We start from the raw sequence: 12702 nt of genomic DNA on the forward strand, positions 1-12702 counted from the left end.
CCTCAGCTCTAAACTAGGCACATTAATAATGCAGACCTCAGAGAGCCAGTGTAAAGAATAAACAAGATCTTAAGTGTAAAGTTCTCTATACCATTTTTGGCATATAGTAACTACTTACTGGGGGCTTTCCAGATGGCACTAGGGGTAAAGAACCCGCCTGCCAATGCAGGAGACATAAGAGATGCAGGTTCAATCCCTGGGTCAGGAAGATCCCTGGAGGAAGGCATGGCAACCCACTCCAGTATTCTTGCCTGGAGAATCCCATGGACAGAGGAGCCTGGCGGGCTACCATCCATGGGGCCACACAGAGTCAGACACGACTGAAGTGACTTAGCACAGTACACAGCACAACCACCTACTGACTGGTAGCTATTATTACTGTGAACGATTCCAAGTAACTTTACTGTAAAAAGAATGAAACTGCTTTATCATTACAAAACAGGTGAACAGTGCCTTTCCCAAGAGGCCGCAAGAGATAACACCAGTGTCATTTTAAGAGCTTTGCCCAAATATGCCTCCGTTTGGGCCTCAAGGCATTAGAGCATTTGACAGGGTTCACAAGTGAACCATAAAGTGCTGGAAAACTGTTTACGGAAAGACCAAAGAAAATGAAATCATTCATCCCAGAGGTGAAAGCAGTTACTTGTAAAGGATATCGACCTGTTGTTTAGCGCCTTCTCTGGGAGGAAGAAGCTATAGTAGCTGGAACTGAAGTCTAAGAGGATTAAGTTAAACATGTAGTCAATCTTTGGGGCAATTGCCAGATGTGTATCTTAAAAGCAGAATAGATTCCCATAAATAAGAGATGGACAAAAGTTCTTACCAGGATTAAAAAATAAAGTGAGGAGGTCAGTCATAGTACCTTCTGCCCCATGAATTTAGGCATAAAATTATATCATAAAAAGCTCCGGGAGCTTCCCTGGTGGTCCAGTGTCTAAGCCTCTGTGCTTCCAATGCAGGGGGCCTTGGTTCTGTCCCCGGTCTGGGAACTAGATCCTACATGCCACAATTAAGAATTTGCATGGTACAATTAAAAATCCCACATGCTGCAACTAAGACTGTATGCAGCCAACTTTTTTTTTAAAGAAAAATAAATAAGGGCTTTGCCCATAGTCAGCGCATGGAAAAATATGTATTGATGATAAAATAATGGTTGTTGACTTCCCAGGTGGTGCTAGTGGTTAAGGACCCTCCTGCCAATGCAGGAGATGTAAGAGACGTGGCTTCAGTTCCTGAGTCAGGAAGATCCCCTGGAGGAGGGCATAGCAACCCACTCCAGTATTCTTGCCTGGAGAATCCTCATGGACAGAGGAGCCTGGTGGGCTACAGTGCATGGGGTTGCAAAGAGTGAACACACGACTGAACCAACTTAGCACTCAGTAGTATCCCTGAGAGCATGTATTAAGTTCCTCCTCATGTAAGCTACCGTGTTGAGCATTGAGCAAAGTGCATTTAGCAGCCACACATTTCCCTACATAAAAGTGATTTATAATCTGAGAAGAGCCTCGTAAATATTATTAGTACGGCTAACATAAGAAGAAGAGAAATATGTCCCCCACCTCCTGGGAACAGCATCTTAAAGGCCCATTTCAGAAAGAGCAGAGTAAGTTTTCCCGTCACAAACAAGCAGTGGGCAAGTGGCTTCCCGGGGAAGGGAGGCCTGAGGGAGAAGAGCAGCTGCACGTTTGGTTCAGCGTGACACCCGGAACGTCCCCATCTGGTGCTCAGTGGGAGAAGGCCTGCTTCCTCCACAGCTACAAGACGGCTTATTTAATTTTGCCTTAGGGCCCTGTCACGGCCACTTATCACCAAGGAAAAGTAAACATGCTGAAGGCTGGACCCCACGACGAGATGGTGAATCTGGCATCTTGCTGCAGCCGTTTGCATAGTGCAACACCAGTGGCATTCAGACCAATGGGATCGTATTAGGAAACGCTGGATGTTTACTTTCCAGTTCAGTCTTTCTGAGGGTTTTACTTCAGGAGCAAAGCTGGCATGCACTGCCCCTTCCCCAGGGAGGGGTGAGTGCCAGGTCAGCTGGAACCACAGCATGGCAGCTGTCACATTTGGGCACCAATACATCATCACACACATTGTCCTCAAGTGCATCACCCACATCAAACCACAGGACTTATTAGCACACACATAGCTGACTCTCCAGAGAAGCAGAAAATCAAGGGTGTGTACGAAAGAGGTGTTTTTTCACATTGTACCACCATGTGACTTCTATCCGCCACCCCTTCCCCATGGCAATGAGTGGCTTTCCTATGTGTCTCCACCACGCCACCCAATATGCTTTTACTGTCTTTCTCCCTGTGTTTACTTCTGTCTTCAACTGTACTGTAATTATGTTTATTTGTCTGTCCATTCATTCATTCACTTATTCATTCAACAAATTTAAGCATTGACCGAGATCCTTGTCACATGCTGGTGAACAAGCCATGGTCTCTGGCCTCAAAGAACTGGCAGACTGGTCAGGGAGACAAAACAACTTCATGTATCAGAGGATAAAAACCTAAATTCAAGGGACTTCCGTGGTGATCCAGTGGTTGGGAGTCCAGGCAGGCTTCCACTGCAAGTGTTGCAGGTTCAGTTCCTAGAAGGGGAACTAGGATCCTTCATGACACACAGTGAGGCCAAAAGAGAAAAAAAAAATCAGTATTGCTGCAATAAATGCAAAGGGAATTCAGAGAAAATAGGCCAGCATGGCCAGGGAAATCAAAGAAGGTCCAGAACTACATGATTTCTTGACTCTTGGAGCAAAACACTGTCTTTCTATGAGAAGTATCCTTTGGTTTAGCTCAACATTTTCTGCCACCCAAGAATGACTGCCTCTCAAAGCTTCTAGGGTTAGTGCTGTTTGGGAAGAGAATTATAGATACCATTCCTCAGGCAAAATGAGTTTATTTCAACAAGACTTCAGGAAATTCCCACTTCTATATATTGTAGCCATCAGCGTCAAGCCTATAGTCATGCTAATGTCTGACTTCAGTTTTGTGTGTTTCTAAATAGGGGTCTCTTTTGAAAGAACATCTTAGTGTAATGAAAAGTCTGTTTCACTAAAAATTAATTAGTGAAAAACAATAATTTTGAGTTCTTTCATGAGATTCAATCCTTTACCTTAAGCAAGTCGCTATACTACTTCTGCCCTCAGTTTCTTGCCCTGAAAAAGGAATTAAGACTACATGCTCCAGACCCAGTTCTCTGGCTTCCTAAAGTGACAGGAAAAGGCAGCAATGCCTTCAAAATTCTATCTACACCTCTGATGCATCCCGATGGACCAACCAAAATGTCTTTGCTCTTGGCTGAACTTTTATCAGCCCAGTGCAGTCACACTGGTATTCTTATAATGATCAGAGGCAATGATTATCAGTCTTTGAGTAATAAAATGTCTTTGGTTAAGAAAGAATGAGAAGGTAAAATATTCTTATTTAAGAAATACAGTGTATTTTGTTGGCCAAAAAATAGAATGTTAACACCTAGAAGACATGGAAGGATAAAGCTGCCCCAGGTTGGGAATCCATAGATTAGGTTACTCTCCATTTTCCTCCCTCCTCAATTTGTCCTTGAAACTTTGTTGGATCTAAATAATCTTACAATGATTAAGCAACACATACCTACAGTTAATGATACACCAATGGTTGACAGACTAACAGAAAGAAGGACAGAGAGCGCCCAGTGTAATTACAGCCCATTTTCCTATCCACCGAAGAACTGATGCTTTCAAACTGTGATGGTGGAGAAGACTCTTGAGAGTCCCTTGGGACTGCAAGGAGATCAAACCAGTCCATCCTAAAGGAGATCACTCCTGAATATTCATTGGAAAGACTGATGCTGAAGCTGAAGCTCCAATACTTTGGCCACCTGATGAGAAGAGCCGACTCATTGGAAAAGGCCCTGATGCTGGGAAAGATTGAAGGCAGGAGGAGAAGGGGACGGCAGAGGATGAGATGGTTGGATGGCATCACGGGCTCAATGGACATGGGTTTGAGTAAACTCTGGGAGTTGGTGATGGACAGGGAGGCCTGGCGTGCTGTAGTCGATGGGGTCACAAAGAGTTGGGTACAACTTAGCAACTGAACAGCAATTCCTATCCGAACAAAAATAAAACCAAATAGGCGTTAGAGATTCCTTCTTGCCAGGCTCCTCTCTCCAGCTCACTATTTGATATGACTTGCTTAGAGTCTGTTTGAAATATTTTGGTCCCAGAGTTTTTGATTGTTCCATTCTCTGTATCTTTAATTCAAGTCATCTTTAGCAGTTCCTTGAAATTCCATTTGATAATAAAAACAGAGGAAGTCCAGGGCTCTTTGGCTATAGGTATGCCTTACTGCTTTGCAATTGAGCCTCTAGAGCTACAGAATCCTTTTTCAGCCTGAGAGACACACATGCCTGAGTCGCCTGTCTCGTGTTCTAATTCGTTGGAAGACTGTCTCTGTTTCTCCACTCCACGTGTCTGCTGCCCACACTGAAGATGAACAGCAGCCCTTGGGGAGGGTGGGAAGGTCGAGAGATCAAAGCTTTCTATGAGGTCAGGACCTGAGAACAGTCAAGTCTTATTCTCTTAGATGGGATGAGCTCCGGAAAGCTGTGAAGTATCTTCCCTTCTCTCCACTTGCTTTCCTCCCCTCCCTCTGGCCACCCCAGAAGACTGCGTTCAATTCTACATCATGGACTCAATGGACATGAGTTTGCGCAAACTCTGGGAGACTATGAATGACAGGGAAGCCTGGCGTGCTGCAGTCCATGGGGTCGCGAAGAGCCCAACTGAGCGACAGAATAACAACAACAACGTCCCGTATTTAAAAGAGGTTGAGACCCACGAGAACAAAATCTAAGGGCGGGTGACCAGGAAGGTTATACATTTCCAAATTACATTCAATGGAAGAATAGATGAAGGAAGCAGGGCATTTCTTCCTGGAAGAATGGAAGCCCTGAGGGACACATCAGCATTCAAACTCCTGAAGGCCTGTCCCGGAAGAAGGAGGTTTGGTTCTGCTCTGCAGAGATGCAGAACAGCTCTAATGTGGGGCCAAGAGACGACCCTCTGGGGGCGTGAGCGCCCTGGGGCGGGGGCAGCGACGGGGAGGATGGGGGCAGCCACAGGGAGTTCCTTGTTGTGGCTGAAAACATCCCAACAAAGAGGAGTCCTGTCAAGGGCTAGGAAGCTGCTGCTAAGGTTGCACTTGGCCACGTACACTGTAGTTTTTCAGGATTTGGTGTGTTCCCTTTGTGTTCTAACACCAAACTCTCCTTTTCCCAGGGAGATGAATAAGCGTCTAACAGAGGAACAAGCCAAGAAAACCTATGATCGTGCAATTAAGCTAGAACAAGAATTTGGAGAATATTTTACAGGTATGTTCATTTGCATTTGTACTGTGAGAAAGAGGATGAATTGTCTGATATTTGGCATAGAGGGGGCCTGCTATACCTGGGCCCTAGCCCCTTCCTGCTGAAAACACCTGATTTGCCACTACTTCCATTTGATTCAAAACTCTGGGTTCCTTCTTCTCTGGATTCAGCTTCCTGGTTACCACTGGCCCTACCCAAAACCATGAATGGCAGAGACTGAGCTATCTCCTGGGAGAGAGATTTTAAGTATTAGTATCTCATTCAGAGATGACTCATTGGAAAAAGACCTCAATGCTGAGAAATATTGAAGGCAAAAGGAGAAGGGGGCGGCAGAGGAGGAGATGGTTAGATAGCATCACCAACTCAGTGGACATGAATTTTAGCAAACTCCAGGAGATAGTGAGGAACAGGGAAGCCTGGTGTGCTGCAGTCCATGGGGTAACAAAGAGTCGGACACAACTTAGCAGCTGAGCAACAACAACAAAACCTCATTCAACTTCTGTCCCTGAGATGATCAGAAATTTGAAAACGAAACTTTTACAACTCCGGATGTGCACTGTCCAAGCACACTACTTGAAAAGTAGTCCCAGGGCCTCTATTCTCTGCTTCATGGACCTCTGGGTCTGTCTCCCCATTAGGCACCAGAAGAAGATGTTTGAAACACTTCCTGTGTTTCAGTTAATTCCATGTCATATCTTACTGCAAAAAAATTTATTTTTCTTTTTAAATATTTCCTTGGAAACATAAATTAGGGGGGATATTTTGTCCTGGTTATCATAGGTTCTCTATTCTTATATGGTTTCATGAAACACTGATCAGATCCAAAAAGTGATCAAACTTTGGAATTTGCCTTAAAACTGATAGGTCTTCCCTATAACTCAAATGGTAAAGAATCTTCCTGCAGTGCAGAAGACCCGGGTTTGATCCCTGGGTCGGGAAGATCCTCTGAAGAAGGGAATGGCAATCCACTCCAGTATTCTTGCCAAGAGAATCCCATGGACAGAGGAGCCTGATTGACTACTTAGCAATTGAACTAAGTTCAGTTCAGAACTTAGTCCCTGGGATCACAAAGAGTTGGACACGACTCAGCGACTAATGCTACATACAGTTACAACTAATGGTTTAAAACAAGAACTTTCCTCCTGAGTTACTTTACATGAAGTTAGGTGTTTTCTTTTTTATCTCAATCAAAATATGAGAAAGCTGGTGGCTTAGCAGTTTGCAAATATGTTGAATCAGGTAAATCTTAAGTAAAATTTCCATCAGTAACAAAGATATGAGTTATGTTTCCCCCTAACAGAACATCCAGTATGTTCAAAACAATATACATGTTGAACTGTGCTTTATATTCAGGAATAAAATACAATAATCAGCACATTCCAAGGATTGTTTTTGAAAATCTAAACCATGTTTCAGTAACAACTTCTTTTTAAGCCCCAGTGTCATATGGATAGTATTGATGTGTTAGGGATATCTATCTACAAGATAGTTTTTGTCCAAAGGAGATAATAAAATGTATTTAAATCTACTGTAAGTGAATTGGTGTTTGCGGTAATACACTGTTTGTTTCCTTCTATATTTTTATGTATTTTTTGCAAGTAATTGCCATAAGATATTCTCACTATGAAGAGCCCTGAATGGTAAAATCTCAATTTATTAGGTTAGTTGGAGAATAAGTAAAGTTTCTTATTAAAGGTTTTGGGGATTGAGGAGATTAAAGTTTTTTCTAAAATCTTTATTATTTCCTCTGCATCTAGAATATTCTAATTTCTGCCCATTATAAAATAAGTAATATAAATCCAGCTTATAAGAGAATATAAGCTAGAGAATATAAGTCCAGCTTTCTTTGGTAACAGGGAGCTCTCAGTCTGAAAATTGACCAATGCCTAGCTCAGTGCCTGGCCCAGAGTCAACACCCATAAATTTTAAATAAATGAGTGAGCCATCATGTAGAACTACAGAGAGACATGTAGAAAGAAGGAAGACTGATACATTTATTACTAATCTAGGACATGCCTTAAAACCATTTTTTAAATCATTGATGTGACCTTTCTTAAGTGAATCTCTGCTTTTTCTTATTATTGAGAAGTAATACGAAGCCTCCTGATGAGTTTGTCACTGTTTGAGCTTCTTCTACATGACTGATGGTCATTCTTCACCAGCCAGGAAATGCTTCCTGACTCCCGTGTGTTTGCTTTTGTTCCAGCTATCGTCCAAGGCGACACCCTAGAAGATATCTATAACCAATGCAAGCTTGTTATTGAAGAGCAGTCTGGGCCTTTCATCTGGATCCCCTCAAAGGAGAAGTTATAAATTAGCTACTGCACCTCCAACAATGACAGAAGAGCATTTAGAAGAACAAAATATATATAATATACTACTTGGAGGCTTTTATGTTTTTGTTGCATTTATGTTTTTGCAGTCAATGTGAATTCTTATGAATGTACAACACAAACTGTGTGAAGCCATGAAGGAAAAGGAGGGGCCAAAGTGTGGGACAGAAAAGACATTGCAGTATGCGGGGAAGGCTTTGGTTTGCTCAGAGTGCCAGATGTAGGGACGAGCCTCTGATGGGCTTTGTGCCCAAGAGATGGGCAGCCTCCTCACCCAGCAGATGTCCAGAGCTGACTTAGCTGCTGAGCTCCCTGTGTTTTTTGCTTTAAAGAAAAGTTGCCAGCACTTTAACTTCACCAACCTTCCCATTACCCGCATCTATAATTGATACACTTCAAATTTTAGAACTATGCACATCCTTTGATTTCTTTACAAGCAAAAGAAAGAATGAGGGAGGGGAAGGAAAGGAGTCCCTTTGAAGACGGCATAACATTACTATCAGGGAAGGATGAGTGTGTAGTTTCTTTGCCTGGCATCTACAAAGATGAGCATTTCATAAAATTCACAAGTGTGTGGAGGACTGACCTCACTGGGAGGAGGGGATTCCACCTGGGGTTAGCTTTATGATTGTTTATTGTCTGTTTTGCCATTTATAAACTGAAAGAAGGCACTAAAGATGAGAATAATTTATACAATAAAAATATATTAAATGTATAGAAGCGAATTTCTATAGGTTAAAAAAAGTTTTGTGAAATATTTTGTAAAGATTAATTGAAAGACTAAATGTATGCACTATCTGCAGATGATCCAACTCAAGAACAGAAAGTTGCACTCTCCCTTTTGTTGCCAATGATCCATTAAGAGCATCTGAGTTCCTTCTGAAGCCTGACAAAGACTTCTCCCTCATTACCTCCCGTGATCCCCCTCCCACCTCAGAGATACACTCTCATGGAGCACATCCCTTAATGAGTTGCCCTCGTGGGTATTTTTGGAGGACATTTGGTTAATGCATTTTTTTCAAGCTGATGGCTTTCAGAGACAAATTCATACAAACGATGTAAAGGAAAGTTTTTGCTTTTTTCTTGTTAAATACCCTGGGCCTGCCATGCAAATAGCTGAACAATGTTGTTCCTAGTAACTTACATATAACTCTTAAAGGATCATTTAGTATTTTGGCTGTCATGAATAATTAGGACTCTTTTGTCTGTTTTATAAGTAAACTGAGGGTTTTTGTAAGAGCCAGAGAAGGTGCAGAGCCATGGAGAGATCTGTCCTAAGATGCAATATTTCCTTGAGGAGGAGAGAGAGAAGGGGAGGATCTGACAGGAGCGGGTGAGGGGTGCAGACTTCTGTTTCTGTGTACAGGACAAAGAGAACCACCAGGAAAGACCATTAATGACTTCGAGCTCAATCAATTGAACTGCCTTTCTTGGGGGCTGCACCTGGACCAAGTTTATTTTTTAGCAATTATAACTATGATGATTTAAAAAAAAGAAACCTCCCGAAGCCTATCTCCCACTTTAGAGCTGATGCTGACATCAGCATTGCTTGCACCCCAGGTGTTTAGAGAGAGAGACTTTTCAGTGATCTCTGTAACTACTCAACTCTGGGTCGTATGCGTGCCCAGACTAAGCCCCGTCGCCTTATTTCTGGGGTACATCCAGACCTGGCAGGAATCTGCCACACTGTGCAGCGAACCAGCACGCCGGCTGGGACGGGAGAGCGAGAGGCAGAGCCGTCAGCAGTGATGGGGCTTCTTCACGGGAAGCGCATCAGAGCTCAGAATGAGGGTCTCTTTCCAAAAACAAGCATTTTTCATCTGACACTAAAACACCACAGTCTGCCTGGCTGCAGTCACCAAAACAGACACAAGAGATACAAAATCATGCATCTACCTATAGTCTTGAGGCTGCCTTTACCACTGGAAGGGCTAGCAATCCATTTTCCCTCTGATGAAAGTTAAATTTCCGAAGACTTCCTTAGGGTGTTCAAAATGTCAAAAATGTAGCCATGTCTGCAATTCGCCAGTTTCAGGTCAAGGCCTACTTTCATCCATCTCTGCTCCCAGAAGTGTCCGCCACCAGAATGCCATTCCTGATCCCAGCTCTACTTTTAGGCCACCATGATAACTTCTTTGGTTTCTCAACTGAGCATGCAACCATTTATTTAAAGGACTGTCATTAATGAATAGATGTTTCCGCGGGTCGTGTGATGTGCTTTTCCATTTAATATTAAGTATTGCTGTGGCTGAGTACAATCAAATTGAACCACCAACCCTTGGTTTTTGTAGTAATACAATTATTTTCCTAGTGTAGATGCTTCCAGATAAGAATTGGCATTTGCACTGATTTTTTTATGTAGATTTATATAAATATATATAGACATATATATTTGCTTGAAGAATCACCAAGCCAATTGGTGAGAGGGTCTTTTCCTGTAGAATTTACACCTCCATTTGTTGTGTTGTCTTGCGCTTCCCAATGTTGAGGTCTCCACGGCTCCAACACACGGGTGTATTTTGCCACAGACCCGATGACTTAAGATGGAAATGGCGCGAAAGCTACCCAGATTACAACTGGTGCAAATGCACGTGGAGCCTGGGGCCAGACTGGTGCTAACACCGCAAACTTTGTCGAGAGCTCTCTCCAATCTGAAAGCCTGCTGGGGGCGCAATGTCACCTTTACACGCTGGGCCCTTTCGGAAAAGTGCCAGATCGTGTCACTGGTGCTATTTTTCATGCTCTGGTACAATGTGTAGCACCACGGTGGTCTCAGCTTTACCAAAATTGAAAATCCCACCCGTCAGCTAATCGCAGGGGCATTTGTTTCCGGCTCTCCTCCCGCGGGATCTGTGGGCCATTTCTTTGCAGGCCTTTCCTCCCAGCCCGACGCTCTTGGGTTGGCTCTGTTGGGTGCGCCCATCTTTACGGAGCTGCACTCAGGTGCCTGTGAGCTGTCTTGGATCCCACTGCCAGCCCTTCAGGACTCCGAGCCAGGGGGAAAGCTCCCCACTCCTATGGCTCTAGCCTCTGTTCTTTTCCTCTCATTCTTTCCCTTTGCTCTTCCCCTCCTGGTTCTAGCGCGTTCCATCTCTTGTATGTACCTCTCCCTTCAGCCTTCCTTCCTGTCTCCTCCGAGTCGTTGGCTGTCCCCCGCATCCCTTCCTTACTCCCTACCCAATGTTGCCTCATCTCTTTGTCCGTCTCTCCCACCGTCTCAGACACTCCCCTGCCTCTTCCTCTGTCTCCACCGTTTCTGTGCTTTCTCTTCTCGCGTCTCTGACCATGTCCTCTCCCATAACCGGCTCCTTAATTTTTCTGTCCTTTAAGGGCTCCTGGCTGATTCAGACAGCAAGTCCACACGCTGGACTCATGACACAGATTCTTTGGGTCACCATTTTCACCCAGGCAGCCCAGAAAGCAAAGCTGAGCGTGAATGAGGTCCCGGCTGGAGCCAGCTCCAGCGGGCCTCCCCGAGCCAGCCTGCACCGCTGCCCCGGCAGTGACGATGCACGCGCCCTGGGCCCTGCCAGCACCTGGGTCCCTTTCTGCCTGAAGCCTGGTCCACAGGGAGCCCGCTCCCAGCACCATCCCATGGTTCCAAGGACACTTCCTTTCGCTAAAGGCAGACTCCAGCCCCAACAGCTGTTCTGACAGCAAACCTCTTTCTTCTCGTGGAAGCCATGCCATCACCTTGGTTTGGAGAGAGAGATATTTTTTTCTCCCATTCATAAGCTTTCTTTTTCCTCTTTTCATCTGAAGCTCCCTCTGCTTTTCAGCTGGTGATTGCTCTGGTGAGATTGAATGGACTTGCTGGTGAAATTACATCTCTTTTTTCTTTTCCTGTCTTGGTCCTGCCTAAATTCCTACAAAAATATTTAAGTCAGAGACTCAGGCTAGTTCCTAAGTTTATCATAGTAATTTGTCACTCCTACAGGAACAAAAGGGGACATGTCCCTTAGAGCATGTGGAGTCCCTCCTGTGACAATTGATTTGAAAGAGGACTCCCTCCAGAATTCTGTGGATATACATTTTATTTCTGTGTATGTATGGTATATGTGGTTTGTATATCATGTATACACATACCACATTGGGTACACATGAATGTGGATGGAAACCTACCCACACACTTTAGTCTGTAAATATCCTTCCTCACTGAGAACTGTGCTTTGGAAATCATTTTTTGTACAGCTGTGCAGTTTCTTGTAGCAGCTGAGGACAAGCTTAAGACAGGTTGAATGGTTTAGACAAAGATCATCTAAAAGACAGAAGACAGAATCTCCCTAGCAACTCATGAGGACAGACAACCAAACAGCAAGGTTGGCTCCCAATGAGACGGCGAACTTTTCTCCTTTTTGAATCTGTGTTTCCTAAACGCGTCTTAACTTCCGAGTGCACCAGGCTGTATGCGTGAGATCCTTTCAATATGCCAAGTTTTGTAACAGTTTTCTCTCTGACTGGATGCTTCTCCATTGTGCAGGATGGGAGGGAGGGGGAACACTCCTTGCCTGGGCTGGAGTTTACAGAGACACTGCACAGCTTACACTCCTGTTAAGTGTAAATATTCGACACTTCCATTCCATTTGTGTAAAAAATAAAGCACACACGATTATAAAATCAAGATGTATATTTCATACTCACTGCGTCTTTGCATATTTATTGCGTTGCCAGTTGCCAGCGGTGGCCCCGTTGTAAAAAAATGCTTGATAGAGTGTTTATAAACATGTCATGGTTTTATTATAAGATATAAATATTAAAACATTTTATACTTTATAGCAAATTATTTTCTCTCAAAGCATAATTTGTCTTCTTTCCAAAGAATAGAATCATTGATTTCTATTTTTATCAGACTTGTCTGATTTTAGAGCTAAAGTGTAGTTAGACTAGATTTGCTCTGAAAAATACTGGAACTGCCAAGAGGAGCTGAAAGTGGTGCTCCAAAGTATTTTTGAATATTTGACTACCATCTTGCTCGCTTTTAATCAGGATTTTGCCAAGGGTGAACAATAGTATTAAA

At 43.6% G+C, this 12702-nt stretch overlaps 1 protein-coding gene across 7 annotated transcripts in view; it reads left to right on the plus strand.

The window, feature by feature from the left end:
• The window catches only part of DLG2 (discs large MAGUK scaffold protein 2), a 2219272-nt gene extending 2206897 nt beyond the window's left edge, over window positions 1-12375 (plus strand). For all 7 annotated transcript variants that reach the window (XM_065936970.1, XM_065936964.1, XM_065936965.1 and 4 more), the window contains 2 exons: window positions 5264-5355; window positions 7559-12375. In XM_065936970.1, coding sequence (XP_065793042.1) covers window positions 5264-5355; window positions 7559-7665 — 199 coding nt within the window. In that variant the 3' untranslated portion in view covers window positions 7666-12375. The remainder of the gene's footprint in view (window positions 1-5263; window positions 5356-7558) is intronic.
• Window positions 12376-12702: the final 327 nt, after the last annotated feature.

The sequence above is a fragment of the Muntiacus reevesi genome, chromosome 5 (genome assembly GCF_963930625.1).
Source record: "Muntiacus reevesi chromosome 5, mMunRee1.1, whole genome shotgun sequence".
Lineage (NCBI taxonomy): Eukaryota > Metazoa > Chordata > Mammalia > Artiodactyla > Cervidae > Muntiacus > Muntiacus reevesi.